The 26,459-nt window shown below is 39.8% G+C and overlaps 1 protein-coding gene across 4 annotated transcripts in view; it reads left to right on the forward strand.

Moving 5' to 3' along the window:
• Nucleotides 1-6,318: 6,318 nt before the first annotated feature.
• Nucleotides 6,319-26,459, forward strand: part of LOC127536485 (C-C chemokine receptor type 2-like) — a 36,534-nt gene continuing 16,393 nt past the window's right edge. Inside the window, exons 1-4 of one of the 4 annotated variants that reach the window (XR_007945475.1) lie at nt 6,319-8,531; nt 10,150-10,308; nt 10,879-11,790; nt 14,442-15,082. Coding sequence is in view for 3 of the 4 variants with exons in the window: in XM_051957019.1 (XP_051812979.1) it covers nt 8,525-8,531; nt 10,150-10,308; nt 10,879-11,714 (1,002 nt within the window). In the remaining variant the exon portion in view is untranslated. Of the gene's footprint in view, nt 8,532-10,149; nt 10,309-10,878; nt 12,403-14,441; nt 15,083-26,459 lie in introns of those variants that run through there. The other 3 variants (XM_051957006.1, XM_051957019.1, XM_051957016.1) reach the window with 3 other exon arrangements.

The raw sequence follows: 26,459 nt of genomic DNA on the forward strand, positions 1-26,459 counted from the left end.
AGCCAGCAATGACTGAAGGAAAAGGCAGGGCTTAAATATTAGCAAGGGGAACCAGGTGGAATGAATTGGCTTGATTGCATCAGCTGAAAACAATCAGAGACCAGGTGCAGAATGGGTAGGGAGCAGCAGACAGAGGGAGACAGAGAGACCAGACAATACAAGAGGGCAACACAGGAACAGGAACAAAAGACAGAATCCTGAAATTTCTTGTCTATTCGGTTTTACAGTAATTCGTGTGAAGATAATAAAGTGTAGCCTGAACCCACAAAGCGTTGTCTTTGTATGAAGACTGTTAACTACCTGCCAACTTGACAAGACCTTAGGGAGGGCAGAATATCTAACTTTTTTCATGCAGCATGGAACACGAGTAAATTTAAGAATTTAGGCATGGTTCCAACTTTGTGCCAGCTTTGAAAATTCTTTAGTAGTAAAGCACTGAAAATGAGAAAAGAGAAAAACCCTCAAAATTTTTATTAACCTAATATTAAACTTCAACGTAATTTCAAGATAATTGTTCAAAGATGTTAATCCCATATGGAAATGCGGCACAAAAAAGGAATAATCAGTAGACTAAATAAATAAAACTTAGAAGCTGCTTATCATGGTGATCAGGGGGGTATTCCACGAAGCTGGCTAAAACAGGCTGGGCTTACGCTGGGAAGCGTGGCTTGAATAAGCGGCAACTTTAATCTCAGCTGCAAGTAGTTCCACGAACGAGGCTCAGCTGTTTTTCAGAGACGCTTATTCAAGCCAGGCTGATCCAAGCTGCGGCTGAGCGCACGTCCGGGGGAGATAAAAAGCCCTGACGTGTCGATCATCGAAATGATGATATTATGTCTAAAAACAGAGCGGAGACTTTCTCTTCAGCGGAGCAGAAACTTCTCACGGAGTTGTATGAGGACTACAGGGAGATTATCACTAGAAAAGGCAACACGGTTGCGATAAATAAAGCTCGAGACGCTGCCTGGCAAAGCATTGCCGACCGTTTAAATGCGTAAGTGTTTATTTTCTTTTTAATGAAGCGCTTAGTCTGAGCGTACACACGCACACGTCTGAAAATTTAATTTTCAGAGGGCAAGTTTTTGACACTGATTAGGGATAACCCACAACTGCAGTGGTTGATGACTTTTTTTTTCCCTCACCCTGAAGTTTGTCACACTACTGTAAAAGAGTAATGGTAGAACTTAGGTATACCTAAGTTATAACTAAGTTATAACTTAGGTATAGGTTCTTTTGCTTGTTACCATGACATAACTAGAAACTAGACCTTAAACTAGACCTTGTGACACAAAAAGGGAATTACACTTTTTGAAGGTAGTCACCTTTAACAACTAACATTTCAAAAAGAACAAAACATACATAATACTACCATTGGAATGACTACTAATACTTGTATCCCAATTTAAAGTAGTGAAAAGCAAAAAAATGTAATGCCCTTTTTGTCACAAGGTCTAGTTTAGACCATAAATGTAGATATCATGACATGTTGACACCTATTTGCAATGCATACATGTAATTATAACATACACATACAAATTACATGTACTAACTTGAATTCAGGGAGCTCTGTAGTAGTTTATGGTTGATTAATTTAAAAATAACAACAATAATGTTGATCCAGTCTTTTATCCCAACAGCTTTTAACAGCTGGATCATTGCTTGTACCTGAGGAAACCCTGGAGAGTTTTACCCTGGTTGATGCGAAGACACTTGGTCGAGTTTTCTCCCAGGTAAAGCCCACGACCTGCCTTTTAGACCCAATTCCCACACTGTTTTTTAAAACACTCTATGGATCCTTTGAGGAACAGCTGCTGTATTTGGTCAATTGCTCTCTTCAGACGGGTGTCTTCCCCACCTCCTTTAAAACGGCGGTGGTGAAGCCCCTTCTGAAGAAGAGTGATCTAGACCCCAATGTTTTAAATAACTACTGGCCTGTATCCAACCTACCATTTTTAAGTAAAATTTTAGAAAAACTTGTTCTTAATCAAATGAATGAATTTTTAAACTCGAAACATATTTTAGAGACTCATCAGTCTGGTTTTAGGAGGAACCACAGTACAGAGACAGCACTTTTAAAGATTTTAAATGACATCAGGTGTAATTTAGATAACCATAAACTCACAGTCTTGGTTCTGCTAGATCTAACCGCCGCCTTTGATACAGTAGACCATCACATTTTATTAAATAGACTGAGGAACCTGGTTGGCCTCTCTGGTACTGTTTTGAACTGGTTCACGTCCTACCTCACTGACCGAAGTTTCTTTGTAAGTATGGATACATGTTCCTCAGGAACCCATAAGATAAAGTGTGGGGTTCCCCAAGGGTCAATTTTAGGTCCAACTCTTTTTAATCTTTACATGCTGCCCCTTGGGGACGTCATCAGGAGGCACAGCGTCAGCTTCCACAGTTATGCTGATGATACGCAACTGTACATCGCCGTGTCTCCTGATGACACAGGGCCAATTGATGCCCTTTTACACTGTATTTTAGACATCAACTCATGGATGGCAGCAAACTTCCTGCAGCTCAACCGGGACAAAACAGAGGTTTTAGTTATTGGTCCTGAAGGCCAGAGAGAGAAAATTTTACCAAAGTTACAAGATTTTAAACCCTCAAAATCAGTAAAAAATCTGGGCGTGATTTTTGACTCTGAGCTCACTTTTATTCCACACATCAAAAACATAACAAAGATAGGTTTTTACCATCTCAAGAATATAGCCAGAGTCCGCCCGTTCCTCTCTCAGGCCAGTACGGAGGTGCTGATGCATGCTTTTATTTCCTGTCGTTTAGATTACTGTAATGCCCTGCTCTCTGGTCTTCCTAAAAAGAGCATGCATAACCTACAATTATTCCAAAATTCAGCCGCACGAGTGCTGTTGAGGACCAGAGGGCGGGAGCATATAACGCCTATTTTAAAAATCGCTGCATTGGCTCCCCGTGCGCTTCAGGATCGATTGTAAGGTTCTTTTATTAGTTTATAAGTGTCTTAACAGTCTTGGGCCTTCTTATTTGTCTGCACTACTTTTATTTTATCAACCCTCGCGTACCCTGAGGTCCTCCGGTGCTGGGTTTTTAACGATACCACAAGTTAGAACTAGAACACATGGGGAGGCTGCATTCAGTTATTATGGCCCCCGATTGTGGAACACCCTCCCTGAGAACCTCAGGGCCGCAGAGAATGTTGATGTTTTTAAAAAGAGGCTCAAGACCCATCTTTTTAATCAGGCTTTTAACTGACTCATTTTAATTCTTTATAATTTCTTAAGCTGACTTTTATTCTTACATTTTTTATTCTTACAATTTTTATTACTATTTTATGTATACATTTTTACTTTATACATTCTTTTCTCTTATCTCAGTCTTAGCTTCCATACCTTTTATTTATTTATTGATGTATTTATTTTTTTATTATTTTTTATTTATTTATTTGTTTGTTTGTTTTACTGTTTTAGTCCCTCGTTTCTCCAGTGTTTCCTCCTGGGGGCCTACCACACCTGGAGTTGATTCTGGTCCACTGATGGGGGTGCCGGCCCGTGGATGGCCCTGGCCTGGGTGGCTGGAGAGCTTTACACCTTCGTGTGGAGCCTCTTGTCTGCCTGGGCTGGGGTGGTCCTTGTGTCGGCTCCCCTGCAGTCATGGTCCATGACTCCACTCGGTGTGTGTGGCCCCCAAAGGTGGCTTCTTCCTCACTTTGGATTTCGGTGCCCAGCCATGTCTCCTCTATATCTCCTTACTGACAGATGGTGTATGTGGGTGTGTGTATGTTAGTATGTTTGTGTGTGTGGGTATGTATGTCTGTTCGTATGTCTACGTATGTGTGTGAATGTATATGTGATTGTGTAGCTGTGTGTATATTTGTTGGGGGGTGGGAGGTTCCGGGTTTTTCACAGTGTTTTGTATTGTGTTGTTTTTGTTTTTATCCTCTGTGAGGCACTTTGTGTTACTCTATTGTATGAAAAGTGCCATATAAATAAAGTTGATTTGATTTGAATTTTACTGTATCAGTGCAGTGGGATTAAACATGTTAAATTTAATTGTACAATGTCATGTTACAAGCAAAAGAACCTATACCTAAGTTATAACTTAGGTATAGGTATACTTAAGATATACCATTACACTTTTTGAAGGTAGTCACCTTTAAAAACTAATATTTCAAAAAGAACAAAACATACATAATACTACCATTGGAATGACTACTAATACTTGTATCCCAATTTAAAGTACTGAAAAGCAAAAAAAAGAGATTTTGACATTCCCCATGCCATTTTGAGTAAGAATATCTCAGTAACTACAAATATAACCCTGCTGCTTTTTTGTACAGTGATAGAAGACAGATGGAACTGTCTTGGAGGAAAAATTTGGGGTCTCTGGTACCTGTCCCACACTAAGATTTTTGCCACCAAAAATAGCCAATTAAAAATCTCATCCAACTTTGGGAGCTCATATTTTCCGAACTGAGGTACCTAGAAAGCTCCAGTTTGCTAAGTTATCACACAAGTTTGTGTAGAATGGAACCCGGGTGTGTTAGAACACTTCTGTGCAGTATTTCTAGTACTTTTAAGGTCCCAAACCCCACTCGTGAGTTGGTATCTCTTCATTTTTCAGCATTTTTAGCAAGCCCCCATGGCCTGCAGAGTGTAGGGAAACACCTGAAGATGTTTGTGGGGCACTAGCTACATGCAGAGGCCTTGTTTCCCAACTCACAGCTCTCTGGTGTCCAGAGGCTGAGAAATAACCACTTAAAGATGCAAAAAACGCAGGCGAGGCTTTTTATAGCCCAAATTCTGAAAATTTCAGACCCCCACAACTCAGAAACTATTTGAGCTACAGGCCTACAATTTTGCATAGAAAGTACTTTTGTGACTATCTAATGGCATGCAAATTTAGGACTAATTTGAAAATGGTGCGGCAACCAACATCTGGTGAAACCACACGGAATGACCCACAGTAGTATTCTTGATGTCAAAAACATATACAGTAAATACATGTATGTTGAAGACACAATTTCCTGTTGTCTTCTCTGAATTTCCTGATGATGCCGGCAACAGAGAACCTGCTCAAATTGGGTTGGACTCTTTGTCCTGCCTCTCTCATTGTCATCCCACGAACCAGGACATGGTGGACAATAGTTGCCCGAATTTCATCCGTGATGACTGTTCTAGGTCTTCCTCTTCCTCGTCCTCTTCCTCTGCCTCTTCCTCCTCGTCCACCACCTCTCACGCGAACTCCTCTGCCTCTCTGTATGTTTCCATCCATTGTCCATGGAAGCACATGTGCCACCTGTGCACTCTGAACTGGCTTTTATCCTTCCCACTTGGTCTGATCACATCATTAAAGACATGTGTGCACAATTTTGAGTTGTTGTGTGTAAAAGATGACAGCTGTGTTGGAGTTGTGTTCACATTTTGCTGCCAGTGATTACAATTTTGCAAAAATGTTGTGAAATGTGTTGAGTGACTGAGAATGTGTCTAAGGTTTTGCAAAAAAGAGCAGATGAGTTTTGCAAATTGAGCATAGGACCTGAACAGTGTTTAAGTTTTCAGCAAAAGAGTGTTTGATTCGAAAAATGAGTTTAGGCCACTGAGAATTTGGTTCAGAGAATGGGGTTTAGTGTTTTAGCAATTGTGAAAAACTGTAATTAAACACAGCTGGACTCCAATAAAGAAGCAGAACCATCTCGAGAAGGATCAGAAGAAATGGACAGCATGTGAGTTAAATATGAATGTCACTGCAAAGGGTCTGAATACTTATGACCATGTGATATTTCAGTTTTTCTTTTTTAATAAATTTGCAAAAATTTCTACATTTCTGTTTTTTTCTGTCAAGATAGGGTACTGGGTGTACATTAACGAGAAATAAAACAATTTTATTTTGATTTTGGCAAATGGCTGCAATGACACAGAGAGTGAAAAATTTCAAGGGGTCTGAATACTTTCCGTATCCACTATATGTACCCTCACATCATTAGCCACAAGTGTGATCAATTTTGAGTTGTTGTGTTCAACCAGTGACACCTGAACTTTAACCCTTTAAGCTTCAGTCAATTCCAGCCGTTTTCAATACAAAAAAATCGCTAATATTCTATTTTTAAATTTAAAAAATTACGAAAAATACAGGGAATATTGGACGCACATCGCGAGGTGCATTTCCTTGAAAACGACCGATTCGTGGATTTTATACCGACTTCAGGACATGTTTTGGACAAAATAGTTTACTGGCTTGTGTTGTCTGGATGTAAAAGGTTGGATTATGGCCGTTTTTTGTGGAATCTTTTTTTCTGTGTGTAATAATGAACCCGGAGATGTGAGTCGCGCTGTGTGCGTTGAAGCCATGTATAGAGAACGGATGGATGAATATTTGTTTTTGTCGGACAAATGTGTTTTTCTCACCCGCTGTGGTAATCACATCTGAAAGTGGTTTATACCGGCGGATTCATGAGAATCTAAGCTTTCCATCGGCGTATAGTGTTTGTATAATTGGGTTTGCAGCCGTCGGACTTTCTTGAAATTCCTATGCAAATTAGTAGGTGTACCGCCGGCGGTACACCTACGACGCACTGAAGCGTAAAGGGTTAACTGTGTTTGACTTTTGCCAACTGTGCTCACCATTATGCAACACAGGTGCATCACAATGACAATAGGTTGACAAGATGTGTCTAAACACGTGAAAAGTGCTTATGGTTTTGCCAAAAGAGTGACTGATTCAATAAGTGGGTTCAGGCAACTGAGAATTTGGTTCAGACAATAGGGTTTAGTGTTTTAGCAATTGAGAAAAACTGTAACACAGCCTGCATTTCCATCATGCATCTCAGCTAAACAGTTAATCTCATCCCCAAAACTGTTTCTCGCCAACAAAACACTTCATACATGTCTCAAAATAAGCTAATTCAACCACAACACCAGCAAATAGTCTCACTTTGGAAACAAACGCTGTCACGCTGAGCACACTGAACCACAAAATACCAACAACAGAGAGCATTAAATGAAATCAAGTTTAATCTTTCAAGTTTGAATGATTTCTTTTTAGATAAATCAGTATTTTAATATAAAATAAGATCTTTGCATTTGAGTGTTCTAAATTTTTGTAATATATTGCACCAACAACACATGTATACTGTAACATTCACAACCTGTCATCTGCATTTGGCCACGTTTCCATTCACGTCACATCTCAGATCTTCTCTGATGCTCTGTGGGTAGAACCTTTTTAAGTGTCTTATCCACCCCTGGCAGGCCTCAGGATAAATATGTCTACACCCCACATTCATTGCATCCAGCAAGGAGAGCTGGTTGTGTGGAGAGTGATCATAAACTTTCCACCTCCACGCTGAAAAGAATTCTTCTATGGGGTTCAAGAAGGGCGAGTATGGAGGTAAAAACAGCACAGACATCCTGGTATGTGCAGTGAACCACACAGTCACTGCAGCAGAGTGGTGGAATGTCACATTGTTCCACACAACAACAAATGTAGTATTTCTTACCCTTTGACCAATCTCCACTGCTGGCATTAGTAGAATATGAAGGTCATCTAAAAAAGAAATGAGTCTCTCTGTGTTGTATGGGTCAATGATATGGCGTCATAATTGGGTCAAAAGTCGCACGCGCATAACACTCTCTCTCGCGCGCGCGAAACACGTACCCCGCGCGAGCGTAAAAAAGTCTCCATGGGCGCAAAAACGGTCTGTGTGTGCGTGGCAATGTCTCCGCGCACGAGGAGCCTCCTACGCACATGGAGACATTGCTACGCCTCCGTGTATGGTGCCATAATTATCCGTGGAGCTCTGACCTACACACGCGGGGAGAAGACTTTTGACCCTTTGTGGGCGGATACCAGTGCTCGCCACAACGTCCCTATGATTGGCTGTCTGCGACAGCAAGAACTCACCCCCCATGTGGGATGCCACTGTATACAAGAGACGAAATGACACAGTCCACTGGAGCCCCTTTGATGCTGCTGCCACTGTTCTGCTGTGCCCATGGACTGCAGCTCCGCCGAACACACACAGAACCGAGGGAGGACTTCAACAACTGGAGGAGGTGTTGCAGCGGGATTACTTTGTGCACGGTGTATTTTTGCAAGATGACTGACGAAGTGACGTGAGCATCCTGTGTGTGTGTCTGACTCTACACACACCTTTCATCAGTTATAGCCACTAGTTAACCACACAGCTGCTGAGAGGGTGAAGTATGCCTGACTTCTTTTTGTTTCTGTTACTTCTGAAATGGGTAAAGTGCATCAGAGAGATGTATTATTTTACTGTCAGTGAGTTGCAGTGTGCAAGGTGTTTGCACGGCCCTGTTGTAAAGCGTGAACTTCTGAATGATCTCACTTACAGATGTACAGGAAACGACATCTGCACTTCTGTTTCTGTTCTCCTTATTATTGGAGAACTGTTGACTTTAGGAGTTAGTTCATCTCAGGACATCACATCTATAAAGATCCACACAGAGAAGAGAAACAGAAAAAAACAGAAGTGGATTTTGTGACTTTACTTGATTGGAGAAGGCATCACTGAGATATCACCATGTCAGGTCAGTGCATTTAATACTTATACAAATTCTGAATACATATTTGATGCATCTTTATTGATCTCGTATTCGCCTCCGTCCGTCCGTCCGTACATACGTCCGTACGTACGTCCCGCATCCTTGTCTACGTGATATCTCATGAAGGAATTGTCGGATCTTTGTCAAACTTGATGTCAACATGTATTAGGATGATCCCCCGACACCAGTCAATTTTTGGTGACCTTCGCATAATTTTCAAGGTCACACCGAGCATTTGTTGACTGTGACTTTCAAATCCATGTGTTCGGCGGGGGACATAGACACGTTAGTGTCAAACACTCGTTATATTTGTGCTGATATGCAATATTTAGGGTTTAACAAATAGTCACTATTGAAATTCAAATGTTGTAATCTGGAATGCTTATTCAATACTGTCGTCTGTTTGTTCATTTGTTCCTGTTTTTGAGCTCACTGTATTTAAGCATTGGTTAGACTAAAATACTTTTATTACCATGTCTTGAAAACTGTCCTTTATTAGATTATTTTGCCATCAAATACACAATCTACAATCATCACACGTGTATCTGTTAGGTTAGATTCTACATATACTGTCTAACTTAACACTTTGATGAGCAACATGGGTCAAAATGACCCAAATTCAATGGAAAATGGATATCTTCTGACCCACACTGTGCATCAAAGAGTTACCAGATCTATCTATCTATCTATCTATCTATCTATCTATCTATTGAGCAAATGAAGAGACTGGGCTCGCAGCCTCATATAACCCATTTTCAAACCAATGTTTAAAATGGTGATGATATAACTTTAAACTTTACCATAAAGCACTGACTTTCTTATAAAATAAAGGTCAAATTAATGATTTTCATCCAGCACAGTCTAATTTGGTGAATACCTCCATACAGTCCACTAACTGCTTGGTCCTGGTTCTTGAAATAGGAAGCAACCAAGGTCACTGCACCAACCTGCACAGCACTATATAACTAACATAACTATAACTATCTGAATATAAACATAAGTGTCAACAGTGTTACTCCAGAATCCCAGACTCCATCTTTAAATGTGAAGAGTAAATAGTCCTCTGATGCAAACAGATCTCACAACCAGCAGGTGGCACAATAACCATCACGATCAACCATCTTTACCCAGATATGCAAACTGTTGTACTTTTTCCATTCACAGTGGGACATACGGAGAGTTTTGCTCCAATTTGCACAGAGATTTAGTTAATTTTATTCAATTTAACCTCAATCTCTTGATGTTTCTGCATTTACACTTGAATAGTGAAGCTGAAAGGAATAACCTCCATGGTGCTTACACCACAGAAAGTTGACTTTGAAAAGCAGCAACACGTCTTTCCATGAACAGCTTTGTCTGAATGGAAACTTTTAAAAAAGTTTGATATGGTGTATTTTTAGATGTAACCTAAACTTTTAATGCTGTCAGCTCATAAAACAAAATTCAAATCACTTTTACTATACAAAGATACTTGTTTACCTTCAATCTGACCATTTTCTTTTAACCTATTAAGTAAACTGTATCCTGTTGTAAAGGAGTTGTAGATCATCCGAAGGCATGATGATGTACATGTTGATTTTAAAAGAAAAATTTCTGTTTGCAGATGCTGGAGTGAACATCACCTTCACCACCCTGCAGTATGACTATTCATATTACTATGACTACCCGGACATCATTCCCTGCATCTCTGTCAGTATGAAAGACTTCATCAAGGTGTTTGTGGCCATTCTCTACAGTCTGGTTTTCATCCTGGGCTTCATAGGTAGGTACAACTGTCAACACAGATTTATTACATTCATGCATTCATACAAATTTAGGATGAAGACGCTGTGTGTGTGTGTGTGTGTGTGTGTGTGTGTGTGTGTGTGTGTGTGTGTGTGTGTGTGTGTGTGTGTGTGTGTGTGTGTGTGTGTGTGTGTTCTTGTACTTGCTACATGGTGAGGACCATTTTCTGCATTTAACTATCAAAGTGAGGACATTTTTACAAAGTGAGGACATTTTGGCCGGTCCTCACTTTGAAACAGCCATGTTTGAGGGTGAAGACTTGTTTTTAGAGAACAGGTATGAATTGAGGTTTGGTTAGGGTAAGGATTAAGTTTAGGCAATCAGTTGTGATAGTTAAGGTTAGGGTAAGGCTCTAGGAAATGCATTACGCCTATGGATGTCCTCACTAAGATAGAAGTACAAACATGTGTGTGTGTGTGCGTGTGTGTGTGTGTGTGTGTAGACATGAGCTTCAGAAAGTGAGAGACAGAGTCAGTCCTTCCACTGCTTTATGAAGTGCTACAGTCTGACAAACAGACCTACTAATGTTTTATTTCTCTCTCCTAAGGTAATGGCCTCGTGGTGTGTGTCCTGGTGAAGCATCGCAACCAGGCTAATTTGACAGACATCTGCCTCTTCAACCTGGCTCTCTCAGACCTCCTCTTCGTCATCGTGCTTCCTTTCTTCTCTCACTATATTGTGGTCGGCCAGTGGATCTTCGGAGACTTTATGTGCCGCTTCACCTCTGGCTCCCACACTGCTGGTTTCTTCAGCAGCATCTTCTTCATGGTCGTCATGACGCTGGACCGCTACATGGTCATCATGCACGCTCACAAGACGGTGGGATATCGCACAATGAGGGCAGGCCTTGTTCTCACTGTGTTTGTTTGGATTCTGAGCTTGTGTGTGTCTCTGCGTGCCTTTATCTTCACAAAGGTGACAAATGAGTCTTATGGGTACGGATGTACCGACTCCCCAGATAACGAGTACTGGACAAATTACGACCTGTTCACAACAAATGTACTGGGTCTTGTGATTCCCTTGCTGGTGATGGTAGTTTGCTACTCCAGGATCATCCCCAGGCTGGTGAACATGAGGACTGTAAAGAGGCACCGCGCTGTCAAGCTGATCATCGCTATCATGGTGGTCTTCTTCTTGTTCTGGGCCCCATATAACATCTCCCGTTTTTTGAAGTTTCTGCAGTCTAAAAATATGCTACCATTGGATTGCACCTGGGACCAAAACATAACACTGGCAGTAATGGTGACTGAGGTAATTGCTTACACTCACTGCTGCCTGAACCCTGTCATATACGCCTTTGTGGGGCAGAAGATCAGGAAACAAGTCTTGCAGATGCTGAAAAACTGGGTGCCTGGAATCTGCAGAAATTTGCCAGAAAGCTAATTCTGGAAAAGCAGAAGGCAGACTGGATGAGTGAAATCTGTTTTATCATCGGCAGAGTTTGACAGCTTCCATCCAGGTAGCCTCATTATTCCTGCAGATCATGCATTCTTCACTTTACAATGTTTTGCTTTGGTTGTTTTCCACTTTCCACTACAACAGTTGTATTAATCAGTGTTTTACTGTTAGAAGCTTCATATGCACCCTCAAACACCTTTGACATCATTTGTCTTTTGTGTTTGCAGTGGAGAATCTTGTTTTGACTATGAACTCCCATATGCACAGGTCCATTTATTTTGAAATAATTAAGAGTGACCTAATAGCCCCAGCATGTGCAGCATTCATGAATAGTATTTACCCCCATTAGGTTTCCTTGTGTGTGTATGTTTGTGTGTGTGTGTCTACAGAGATGTAAATAAAACACCTGTCAAATCAGACTATTGGAAAGGTGTCATCTGCATCATGGTGGTGGTTGCATGTGTGTTTACAGTGTTTTTTGTTAGTTTTATATGAAGCTTAGAAACTACACAAGACAAATTGTGTTTCTCTGTGTGCAAGTCAGGTGTGCTGCTTCTGATTCGTGCTTCTGAGAGCTGTACAATTGTGCATAGACTATTCACAGTAACAAGGGAGTGACTGATTTAGAGAGTGCATAGAATAAAAGAAATTTATAAAACATTTATTCAAATTATGTTATCAGTGGTGTCGTCTAGTTTTTTGTCATGGGTATACTCCAGCCACATAAACCAAAGCCAGGTCAGGTTCTCATATATGTGCGCGTGCACTCACACGTGTGCGTGCACACACACACAGCAGCAGCAGCAGCCGCAGCTCCTTGATTTCAACCAAACCAACAAGCTAGTCTTGTGATGTCTTCCCTGACATCAGAGCTGATGTTTCCTCTTCATCAGGCTCCCTTTCCTAAACGTTAACCTAACGTTAGTGTTTCCTAAAGCGGCAGTATTCACAGGACAAGCAACAGGCATATTAAAACACTGAAATAGTGTCATTTGGTTTTTCTTTCTTTTTGTTATTTTTTTCTCCACTGACTGGTGTTGGCTCCAGGTTGTTGACTCATGCCCCTCTTCTTGTAAGCCAGGGGTATTCAATTAAAATTCAAAGAGGTCCAGTCAGAGAAAATGGATTAAACCAAAAGTCCAGAACATCATAATGTCTAACTTGAATTAGTGTAATATATGTTGATGTAACCTGGTAGTTTTATTAGGATCTGCATGTAATCAAAAACTGTCAAATACATTCAGTATGGTTCAAAAACATTTTGACAACATTTATTAATAAATAACTTTTTAAATAACTGTATATCTTAAAATAAAGTGTAGAACTTAAAAAAAACATGACTGAACAACTTGAACCAATTTACACTGACAGTCATTAAAAACTTTGAGACCATATTTTTCAACATAATTTTTATTTTGAAGCCCAAAACTGGATTTTCTTCATATGAATCATTTGTTTAGCAGATTGGCATACAGAAACAAAAATCTAAAGTTTCAAGAATGATTTCAAAATAAAGAATTTCACAAAAGAAAACGACACCTGCCAAACACAAAGTCACAACAGTCAATACCGAGTATGGCCTCCATTTGCTTCGATGCAGGCAGCAATCCGTCGGCGCATGCTTTGGACCAGGCTTCTGATTGTGGGTTGGGAACAGCCCATACGCCTGGCTACATCACTGTAGCTCAAACCGGCCTCCACCATACCCAGTGCCCGGAGACATTGTTCATGTGATAGACGCGGCATGATGCTGTTCACTGGACTAACAGTGGTGGCCTTTTTTGGGCCTTTATATAGGCCTTCAAAACCCATTCTCAAATTGTGCAGATCCTCACTGAGTATTGCTTGGTGTGTATTTGGTTCACTTTTGCAAAGTGACCAACCCATGTGCAATGAATCATGACAAAATGACAACTCATCATTATCTCAACTACCAGGGCACTAGATCATCAGTAAATCCACAATGAATAATTACAGCCCCCTACAAGTAGAATTCTGCGTACATTTCTACCTCAAGGTTTCTATTGACTGTCAGTATAAATACATCTTTAACCAGGGGCAATTCTAGGATCAGAGGTTTAGGGGTGCTGAGCACCCAGAGGTGCCAGGCAAGATAAATTTCACTGTTTTGTACATTTTAATGCAATTTCATTCCCACATTTGAGAAAGAAAAGCATAACACTTTTTGAAAAAGTCTGTGACTAAACCATCCAATCTGATAAAGGTTATTTAAATGCTGAGTCAGAGCAAAGGAGGAATACACTGGAATCTTAAAGAAACATATCGTAAACCTAATTTCTGGGAAAAGACGACTCATTTAGATACAGCAGCTTCTCAACATACACATAAACAGCATGTATGTTTCTGGAGTAAACCGGCCCCCTTTACTAAGAACCAAAAACACCTAAAATTGACCTTGGACTTATTTTTTGACTTTTATTTGAAATGCAATTCACAGCATCTCTTTCCCTGGTCTGCTCTCTCTCATCTCCCAGAGTCTCTTCCTGTTCTTCTCCTCCTTGTATAGTTTTGAAATTAAGCAAATAGTAAAGCATATAGATAATGAGTAAAATGTAATGATGTCCTGTTTAGAATGAAGTCCACTGATATCTGTTAAGTGTGCTTCTGGAAAGCATTTAATGTGGGGAGAACACATAACTTCTACGACATATATGTAAAATTATATTGTGAATGGATGTTTTTCTTTGTCAGCTTAACAGGTGCTGTTTGTGTGCCACTATTCTCTGTTTGTGTCACGCCCCTCTGGCTGCAGCAAGCCGGCTCATCAGCTGAATGACTTACGGCTACGTGGAGCAACACAGCCGGAGCAAATCATCAATCAGTGCAGCATAAAGCCTGGCGCTCTCCACCTCTCCGACGCTGCATTATTGACCCACACTCCCCGCCACGCCGTGCTCCCTGCTACCTGCTCCACGCCGTTTGCCGTCTCTTAGACATCAACCCCTGGACTCCGCTTCTCTCCTGGATCATTAACACTACGCCCCCGCACCTCAGACCCCGTTGCTTCCCCCCGGATAACCTTGCCAGCTCCCAGTCGTCACCTCACTCCTCACCTGCTCTGCCTACTCAGCCTTTCCCGTCCTCCATAACCCGGACTTTGAGTAAGCCACCTTCCCCTCATTCTAGTTGGTTTTATGTTTAGTTTAATCTCGGCCTTCGGGTCCGTCCTTTGTTTAGTTAGTTCTGTTTTATTTTATAGTTTTTACCTTGGCCCTCGGGTCCTCCTTTAGTTGGTTTAATTCTGTTTAGTTTCCTGCTTTCTTCCCTCCTGTTTTATTTAAGATGTATTTCTGTTAGACCTGTCTTCTTTAATTAAAATTATTATTAATTCATCCTGCTGTCTCCGCCTGCTGCATGGGTTCACTCTCCAGTTTTGTGACAGTTTGTTTTCTTAACTGGTTCTTCCTGACCTTGCACGCTCTCCTCTCATTACCCTTTTTCGTCTCTCCCTCTTTGGACTGACAATCATACACAAATAGACTGTACTCAACTCGATGAAAAATTACATAAATATGAAAAAATACCAATAAGAATACAAATAAATAACGTCCTGTCTCTCTTTGTACTGTCAACCGAAAGGCAAATAACCAAACAATGTGTTTCATATCTAATAAGAGATATAAACATTGATCCAACTTACAACATTACTCTTGATAGATAAACCATTTGATCTTACACTCTTACCTGATCCTGGCTCTTTTTTTTTTTTTTTTTTTTTTTTTTAAGAAAAAAAAAACAATTCATGTCCATGATGAGGCTGTCTATACACACACACACACACACACACAATAGGAGTTATAATGTTAATGTGCATCCAGTCAGTTAGCTAGTCAGTAGCACCTTGGCTTTAATATTTACACATGCACTGACACAACAGCTGGCTTGTCTCAGTCCAGTTCAAACAGACACTGACCACCTGTAACGTTTGCTAGCTAGAAAAAACGTCAGCTAACTCCTTCCTAACAACATAAACACTGACCTATGATTAAATGCAGCAAAAATGAGGACTTGTATAGATAATAATTTGCTGGTAATGAGTGCTAAAAGTAAAGACCTGTGTCACATATCCTGGTTTAAACCAGGTACTTACACCACTGCAGCACATGTGCTTCTGTGTGCGCTTACCTCTGTGCAGGTAGAGGCTCAGAGCCCGAGTTGGAAAAGTTGGGCTGGATCAAACCATTTTTGAGGCTAGATAGGAGGGTGCTGTATTTTTGTCGTTAAAACATTACATATCGACCAAGTACTGTATGGTTTTTACAGTTTTCTGGTTTGTTTTAAAAAAAGGACATGCAATACAAAAAAAATCTCTCAAATTTTAGGGGTGCTGGGATTCAATTTAGGGGTGCTTGAGCACCCCCAAAAATGGGCTAGAAACACACGTCTTTAACAACGCCTAAATCTCAAAAATGTAAACATTTGAAGCATTTCACATTGTTTTCTTGTCTTATATCACTCCCCTTATATCTCTGCTGCTTAATGGGAGAACTGAGCTGCTGTTTGGACTGGTCCGTGTACTTTACGGCCATCTGTTTTCCGGATTGATATGGGTAAACGAAAAACAGGAAGCCATCCGATTTTCGATTTCCGTTTGGATAAAGGTAAACAAAAAACGGGAAACGAGCCGTGTCTCGTTTTTCGTTTGGAAATCGAAAATCAAAAAACGGAAAACGAGCCTATATCTGATTTTCTACTGTGGGTTTATTTCACACAAAGCTGGAAATAAAATACAAACGTCATTCCCTTTCCTGTGTCTCGCTTTGCCTTGGACAGTGCAGACAATGAGGCTGAAATAATGTGTATTCCCCTCATAACATGTTCTGGTAGATCTTCCTGTGTAGCAATAGTGCAAAGGCCCTGGAATTCCTGAGCTGATCAAAACTCAGATAAGCTCTCTCCCTCTCTCCAGCACTGACCAACACCCATCTCTATAGGAAGATTGAGACATTTGTATTTCTGTAGGTTTTCATTCACAGAAGGATGGAGCTCCTGTGAACATTTAAACCCCTGGAATAACTTCTTCTTTTTAAAAGACAATGACTTTCAATTATATGCTATGGACGTCTTGTTTAATGAACTTTCATGCTAAAATCCCTTTTCAGCTTTAGGAGACCCTCAGCCGGAGACGTCTCTGCATTCGACAGATCAGATAACAAGTCGTAAAACTTTATGGCAGAAGGCTGGAACAGAGAGAGAGACACTCTTTAACTGAAGAAACTAATTACTTCAAAGTTAATATTTCTGAGATTTATTTTGTTCTTTCCTGATTACCAAAGTTATAGTGAGATTATGTTGTACATCATATCCGAATTTGACAGTTATATCTGTTACAGAAGTCTAGATATTAATTTGTGATGTTTAATCATTTCTTCCCCAGGATACTATGATTTTGGAATGAATTCCAGTATTAACCTCTGAATTTCCTCTCCATTTAGGTTGAATGATGACCATTGTATTTACCTGTTACCAAATCTATGACTTGTTATATTTCACTGTGATACATATTTTTAATGTCATAAACATAAACATACAGTTACGAATGAAATGATTCACATCATATGAACATATGTATTAATCTACACATTTAGGAACATGCCTGTCTCTTTCACACAACTGAAATATGGTGGAGAGATAGACAGATCGTGTTTTAATCATTTAATATCCCAATGTTTTAATTCCTTCTGGAGTAGTTTTCCATCTCTCCTCTTTGAGACAAAGGAAGGGGTCATGTTACCACCCAGAGATTCACGCCGAAGCTTCCCTCCGCCTTGGGGTCCTCCCATGGTCCCTTTGGCCTGATATAAGCCTAAGCAGCCCCCACCTTCACTCTCTTACCGCCTCTTGCCTTCTCTTACCCGCTTCACTTCCCTTTCTTCACTACCTGAGGAATCCATGACAGAGATTCCCATCATTTTCTTACCTAAAGCGCGTTTTTCCTATCTTTGAAAATCCCTCACCATTTAAGTTTGTTAACTATTTATCTCTTAATATTTTTGTAACTTAAGGAGACATTTTGCTCGTTATTCGTTTTAATCGGGAGAACCGATTCAGAACCAGCATTTATTTTTCTTAATTTTGAACGTTTTTCATCAACACCCGTTTTTCTTGGCTAAAGCCTGAGAACCATCATTTTTAAGCCAAGCAACACTCAGCTGAGAACTCCGGAGACCTGCTGGATCAGGTCATTTGCATAGAATCGATCAACCTGCGGCAGGACATCCAAGCGTGGCCATAACGACGGCACACCGCTCCGAACCTGCAAGTCCAGACCGTGTGCTGCTTCTCTGAAGGCCCGTGTGGGGAATATTCATTTTTGCATGTGTATTAAACTATCATGTTTTTATTGCGTTTGCATATTACTTATAATCATTTTAATTACTCTTTTGCTTATCAATTATAATCATCATTCTAATTACTTTTTACTTATTACTTATAATCATCATTTTAATTACTTTTGCTTAGTAGTCATGTTATTACTTTTACAATCATCATTTAATCATTATTAACCTTCGTTTGATCATATTAATCCACTGCTGTAATAAATCTGTGTCTGTGTGTGTATCTGACAGCAGGCCTTTTTTGCCCTCTGACTGAAATGGTTTACATATAGCCTGTAGTTTGTTTCCTCTGGGATAACTGCCAATATCAACAAAAGTATTGTTTGGAGATAAGGGTGCAGGTGTTCGCGTGAGAAAACTTGGGGGAGGCTGTCTCCCACAGGGGAGGTGCCGGCAAGCCACGAGTTTTTAATTAAAATTATTAGGGAGTAAAGATTCGCTTAAACATCGCCTCTTTCCTTAATTGTGCAATACTGGCAGCTGGCAGTGGCAAAAAGAGAGCCACATACGCACACATTCAGAGACACCTCTTGCAGGAGGAAGACGGAGGTGATTGGACAAGACCCAAGACATCCGGAGAGGCTGTCTCGGCGTGGGGCCAATGAGAAGACGGCAAATTCTTAGTTTAAAAACTCATGTATTAGCTTAGAGATTCATTCCTTCTTGTGATCACAGCTGCATGCAGAAAACCATTGTCTAGCTTTAGCAGTTTTCTGCTGTCAGCGTCTGAGCAAGATAGAATCTGCGTGCAAGTATATCTGTCCATCCTTTGCATTTTTTACTAAATATTCTTAACTGAATATTTTGACTCTGAGTCTTCCTTGCGTCATGTTTTTCCTCAGTAGCAGTAACAAAAGAATCCGTTTTTTCGACACCCGCAAGTCCCAGCCCCATGACGGTTCACTTCAATAACTCCAGCTGAGTTTGCTCTGATTCCATTCTATGGGTGATGTACTAACCGCTTGGTCAATTAATTCATTTAATCAATTCATTCTTTTACAAATCATTCGAATTCTTAATCCAAATTGCCGGTTACCTCGTCAGGTTAGCTCTGGCTAATCCTCACCATATTTCCTCCTCTCTCACACACGCACACACCACACACACACTCCCACATTCCACACATGCACGCACACACACACACACACCATATCTACATTGTATATAGTTCACTTGTCTTTATTTTCATAGAATAGTTAATAAATACCTCATTTTAGACCAAATTACAGTCTTGTGTTTCTTTGTGTAGAATGTGGTCAATTTAACCGAGGATTCAAGACTTTTTGATATGAGATTGATCAAAATTTTTATGAATATTAATTTTTTTATTTAAATTATTTTTTTCCCTAGGATTCTAGGGTGGTGCCCCAATTATTGATAACGAGAGCTATAAATCATAACGTAGTACCCCTACACCTGTATCGTCATTTGTCTGTGTTGAGAATTTCTGAATAAATGCTAAGTTCTGATGATGAACAGAGGGGGGATTTAACCAAAAACAAACAAATCAAAAACACCAATATTTGAAGATAAGATACCCTGGTGAAATTGAGTCTGGCAGTGTGATAAAATGCTCACAGTGGTGTTGATTTTACTGTATCAGACAGACCGATTGATCTAAAGATTGACTTACAGCGCGTTTGACTCCCAGCCAGAGGGTATTGAGCCTACGTTTAGTTAGCAGGGTGATCGAGCAGCAACATCACACTTTATTACAAAAAGGAGAAGGAAAAGACATTGTTAGGCAGTGTGATGAATACTATTAACTGAGCAACACGCCATGTATAGCAAAAGCATTTATTCAGACAGAAATGTCACGTGCTGCACTACCAAACATGTTTGACAATCAAAGCATGATCGTAACAATCCACGTTTTGTTTTATTAATATACTACACTGACATCTAAACACAGGATTATAACTCCACCCTTCCGAATGCATGCGCGCTCACGTGGCAGGGGATACAATTTCTATCGGGGGTAACTACTTTGGTACGACACGAACAGGAGAGCATAGTTCATTGTTTACGAATAAACCTCGATCCATGGAATAAACACAGCCTGTTGTTTTCTTCTGGGATTTTTCCCTCTTCACATGCTGCACCAATCGGCGTTCACCTACGTCATCTAAAACACCTTATTTTGTGAACAGCGCCGCCAAACGACTGGGGGGAGATATAACATTCATCGTAGTTGGTTCAACTGCGAAAACACTGGTGTAAATGCGAACTGAACCAGTTGAAAATAGCAACATTGTAACAACTTTTGGGTCCAAACGAACCACTCTAACGGACTAACAGGTGTGAAAGCACCCTAAGTTTCACGATTATTTCTTCTGTTTCTTTTCTAATGGTGTCTTGGTAAGTCCCTGATTTCCCCAAAAAATATGAGACTGGGGTCGGCCTTTCCCCTCCCCCTGGCTTCGTGCCAACACCAATCCCACACATCCTTTATTTTTCTTACAGGGCATCTCATTGGTTACCGGGTAAATAAATACAACATAGGTTTGTCCCCAATGCACCAGCCTTAAAACACACAGATAGATTCTCACACAGGAATACAATACAGGTTACAGATTTTTACACAACAGGACACTCCACAGCGACTGCCCTGGTTCAAATGACAGATGACTGGCTGAAAGAAATCCATATTAAAAGAATGGTCAGGGCTGTAATGCTTGATTTTACAGCTGCTTTTGATATCCTAGATCATGAACTGTTGTTAAGCAAACTTAAATGTTATGGATTTGAAATATCCGCCCTGCAATGGTTCAGAAGCTACCTCACAAACTGGACGCAGAAGGTGCTTTTTAATGGGTCATATTCTGATCTTAGGCCAGTGACCTGTGAAGTGCCTCAGGGTAGCTGTCTTGAGCCATTGCTATATACTATATACACAAATGATTTGCCTTCAGTACTTAAAACAGCAAGAATATCCATGTATGCAGATGATTCGACTGTGTACACATCAGCTACGACTGCTCATGAACTAAGAACAATTTTAGACAAGGAGTTAAGAGCAGTCGTACAGTGGATTATTTCTAACAAATTAGTTTTGAATGTAACAAAAACAAAGACAATTGTGTTTGGAACAGGTTGAAGAGGCAAAACTCTTAGGCATCACTTTGGACAACACTTTATCCTGGAACAAACATATAGATAACATAATCATTAAAATGGGTAAGGGCCTCTCAATGATAAGAAGATGTTCGGGACAACTGCATATGACAAGAAAACAAAGTCTTAACAAGGAAAGCCACAAAAAGAATGACACAAGCTTTGGTGCTATCTTATTTAGACTATTGTCCTGTTGTGTGGTCAAATGCTGCATCCGGGGTGTTAATAAAGTTACAAACTATACAAAATCGAGCCGCTCGAATAGCGTTACGCTGCGATTATAGAACCAGCACTAAAGTAATGCTGAGTAAACTCAAGTGGTTTTCTGTGCAGGATAGATTTCTGTATATGATATTGTCTTTCCTTAAAAAAATATGTCATCAAAACAACCTGTAATTGTTTATGAAAATCTCATGTTTAGCCATGTGTCAGTCAGTATAGCCTTCCTTAACCATTTCCTCAGGTTAATTCAGGAGCAGCTCTCCATTTAAAGGGTAAGATTCTCTCTGCCTATTAGAATTTACCGAACAGGATTCAGTAGAATAATTAAGCTGGTGTCGAGGAATACTCGCCTAGGTCCTAACTGTCTTCTTCCAAACGCCTTACCCCTCTTATTTCAATAAATATAGATTGCTTTTGTTGTTGCTAATTATGTATCTAATTCAGCTTTTCTTTCCGTAGCTTTTAGAAATCCAGCTTCTTTATATAATGCCCAATAGACCAAAACTGTTTGCTCCAGCAACACAGTATGTAGATTTGTCATTATTGTTTTAGGTACTCAGGTATACTTGAAACCATGGGGAACAATCTTTTTGCCTTAACTGCTGCTATTTTATTTTTTTACAGTGAGGGCTTTCACAAACTAAAAAGGCTAAAAATGAATAATTCATGTCGTCACTTTTTCATCCAGACACCATCCGCACAACAACTTTGACGTGTTATAGACGCAAACACAATGCAACAGTCCTTTTCTCGGTAGCTTGTAGCTTTTGTCGAACTCATAATCGATGTAGGCATAGAATTGATTTATCGATCACGTTTGTTAACGACAGCTTTCCTCTTATAACTGTTTGCACTTGTTGATATTCCTATGTTCGTTTTAGAGGTTTGGAAAACTAACCTCAGGGGTAATGTTTAAAGTAACTAGTTGGATTAAAGTAACCTTTAAGAACCATTAGATTTAATGCACACAATCAGCTTAACTTTTTACCACTATGCAGCATCAGTGGTTTATAATAATCTCATTAGACTTCTCTTTAAATGCAATATAGCTTTTTATTAAGCAGGGTTATAGCAACAGCTCATGATTAAACAATTTAATTATTTCTGATCATTTCTAACTTAACTAAACTGAACTAAACTAAACTGAGCATACCTAACCATCTTCTCTAATTAGTAAAATTTTGGAGAGAGGGGGGACGGTGTGGCCACAGCCGTCTCACCCAGTCTTGACCTGCGTCTGGGAGAGCTACTCGAGCGACCAGTTGACTTGGTACGATGCTTCCTTGTGGGCAAAGAGTGTTCTTTCCTTAGCAGGGGGAGTGGAGAGGTCCCGAAAGCCAATCGTTGTCTGGCAGTTATCTCTAGCAGCAGTAGCTGGAACAGAAGTGCGGGCGTTCCTGCTGTCTCACTCTCCAGGCTGTGGTGGGTCGCTGGGTCCTCCAGCCCCGGGGAGGGGAGCAGCCCTGTGCTACTGCCTCCTTCGCCTCGCTGGATGTTGTCGGTTCTTCCCTCTGTTGGTTTCGTCCGGATAACTGCAAACCTCTTAGGACTCTCCGTCTGGCAGAGTGTGGTCTTCGCATGTTGAACAAAGTTAGAACAACTTTGCTTCCAACGATGTCCTCAGCAAACTCTGGAGCCTAAGTCCTGCGTTGGCTCCACGTCTCTTGGGTAAAAGATCCAGTGTCGACTCTTCAGAACTTTGGCAATGCTCTCCGGCAGCTCCGGCGAGCAGCATCTCCGAATTCCGAATTCAGTGTCTCTGACTCTCTCTTTTATAGTCTCATCCTCTAATACACACACATTATCTGTACGCTCAGTTGCCTAAGTCATAAGGTTTAGACACCGTCTAACTCTTGTAATCACATACATCAGTTATACAGTAATCATGTTTTTCCAGCAAGTACACAGCATCCACATTCTGTTGTTAACACACACACTTCAGGTGCCATGACAATGTTTGCTAGCAGGCCTCGGCCCATCCTGTCAGGTCTGTGGAAACTCCAAGTTCCTCATTTCTGAGGAGACTTCTGCTTTTGCCTTCCTTTGCACAGCTCGAAAACAGTCAACGTATTGCTGCAATTCCAAAACAGAGATCAGCATTTGGTTTGGCATCTGTCCATTTTTTCTTATGAATGTGAAATTTCCCAAGCATCAGGATTAGTTGTACAAAAAAGACTGTATCATTATCTAGGTTTTCTTCAAAATAAATAACAATGTCCCTTTCTTGCAGAAGAATTACTTGTCCTGTTATTGTCCTTATATAATGCTCTACATCGGTCCAAAATGCTTTTGAAAATTCACATTGATAAAACAAATGATGAATTGTTTCCTCTTCATTCCCACAAAATTTGCATAACACATCAATATCAATATTGAATCTTGCCAGTATTTTTTGTGTTGGATAAATCTTATGTAGTATCTTGAATGAAACTTCTTTAACTTTATTATTTAAACAAAACTTCTCACCAACCATCCATGCTTTCTGCCAATTAATTCCTCCATAAAATGAGTTCCAGAATGATTGTCCTAAAGGTAAGGTTGTGGTTTGAAAACAGTTTCTAATATATTTGTTTGGGCATTTCCTTTTTGCTATATCAACTTCTCCTACGAAGATCTGGCTATTAAAGGATCCAGCAGTAGGAAAATTACAACCATAAGTTCCTACGCTTCTAATAAGCTGCAGCACACCCCCTGGTACAGCATCAAACACTACTGCATATTCTTTTGGTGGGACTGGTAACTGAAATTTATTCAAAAATTCTTGGTATGAGAGTAATTGTCCATCATTAACCAGCTGTTTAACATATATGATCCCCTGATCAAACCACTTCCTGTAAAATAACGACTTATTTTTATAGAGAATGTTTTCATTGTTCCAAATGTAGAGATTAGTTGGAGCGAAGCTGTGCTTATAAATCATTTTCCAGGCAAGTAAAACTTGTTTATGAAAATTTGACAATTTAACCGGTAGTTTTTCTATTTTGTAGTTACATTTCAATAAAAAATGGATTCCACCAACATCATTAAATACAGATTTAGGAAAGATATTCCAAATACCGTCTCTCTCTTTGATCAGGTTTGCTAACCACTGCACTTTGAAGGTGTTGTTCAACATTTCAAAACTTAGAACCTCCATGCCTCCTTTACTTTTAGGGTTACATAAAACTTGTTTCTTTATGTAGTGACGCCTGTTCCTCCAGATAAAGTTAAATACAGTTTGATCTAATTTTTTTGTAGATTGCTGGGGGCATTTCCAGAGACAGGGACACATATACAGCTCTGGATATACCTTCAGCTTTAGAAAGGAGAACTCTCCCACTCAGTGACAGGTCTCTCATCAACCACATATTAAACCTCATGGCTATTTGTTGTGTTATTGGGTTAAAGTTTAAATTGCAGCGATCATTTTCATTCTTATCAACAACCACACCTAAATAAGTGACCGTGTTCTTTACAGGAATACCATCCAGGTCTGACAGATCATTTTCTTTGATTGGTAATAGCACAGATTTGTTTAAATTCATTCTTAGACCTGATACAGTTGAAAATTCATCAATACAGCTGATTACTTTGATTACTTCATACTTATCCTTTAAGAATATTGTTGTATCATCTGCTAGTTGAGCTAATTTAAACTGCCTAAAGCGTTTATACCTTTAAATGGATTCTTTTTTATATATACAGCCATGACCTGTGAAACCAAAAGAAATAGAAAGGGACTTAATGGGCAGCCCTGTCTAATTCCACGGTTTATACAGAATCTGGGGGTTGTACCACATATTAAAGGCATTATGGAGGATGTTTTTTTTTGTTGTTTAATTTGTCTGATTCACATAAAATGAATATACTGACCTTTAGTGGACTTGTATGTATGGTCTCTAAAAGAATAACAATAAAAAAAAATAACTGTGGACATGGCAGGACCTGAAAAACATCAGCCAATCAATGTGCTCGGACCGAAGCGTTTCATTTGAATGCCTGTGTCTCCAAATATCAATTAAACCTAACCTGCCACAAATATTTTCTAATTCATTTGTTTGTTTATCTTTGGGAGGCCACCAATCCATACTCTCATTCATCACAGTATTAAAGTCTCCCCCCCCCCCCCCCCCCCCCCCATAGGATTTTAGCCATAGCCAAAGTTGTTGTTAACTGACTGAGCTTATTTTCTATTATTAAAAGTAAAGCTGTATTTGTTTTTTATTATTATTGGAGGCATAGATATTTATTAGAATGAACTGTTGATGGCCGATCTCAGGAACCAGGATTATCCATCTCCCTTCTGTATCTGTAAGGTGTTTAATTACAAAGCCTTTAAACCTGCCAAGCAAAATAGCTACCCCTGCTGACCGATTGCTGCCACATGAAAACCATACATCTTTTCCCCACTGACTCCTCCAATATGATATATCTGTGTCTGAGGCGTGAGATTCTTGAATAAAATAAAAATCTGCACCTTTATTCTGGCAGTATAAGAAAATACTTTTTCTCTTTAACTCATTTCTGATACCCCTGGCGTTAACAGAAAAAACAGAAATTGACATTCAACCCCACACACAGAAGAAAATAAAAACTTAAAGAAAGAAGGAAAAAAATACCAGAAAACTAATTTAAAAGCACTCAAAAATCCTCTCTTGGGATATGAGCTGCTGTTATGTCTGCGACAGACGAGTCTAGATCTTACAGGGCTTATCAAATTTCATTTTCAAATTGTGTATTGGCTCACCTACTTAAAGTTATTAACGGGAACACACAAAAAAAACATTACCTTAATTGCCCTTATTAAATAGGCTATACTTTAATTTAGGTAAGAAACCAAGATCGTAAAAAGGAAAAAGATAAAAAACAAAGGAGAAAGGAAAAAAAAAAGGGCTGATATTAGAAAATGCAACAAATCAAATAGGCCAATATATGTTGCAATAATAATAATAATAATAATAATAATAATTTTAACCTGCACCAGCTCTATTGTGGTAGGCCTATGCAACGCTACAGGTGTTACAGGTGTTCATGGCTTAAAGTAGGTACAGTTCAT

The sequence above is a fragment of the Acanthochromis polyacanthus genome, chromosome 12, assembly GCF_021347895.1.
Source record: "Acanthochromis polyacanthus isolate Apoly-LR-REF ecotype Palm Island chromosome 12, KAUST_Apoly_ChrSc, whole genome shotgun sequence".
Taxonomy (NCBI): domain Eukaryota; kingdom Metazoa; phylum Chordata; class Actinopteri; family Pomacentridae; genus Acanthochromis; species Acanthochromis polyacanthus.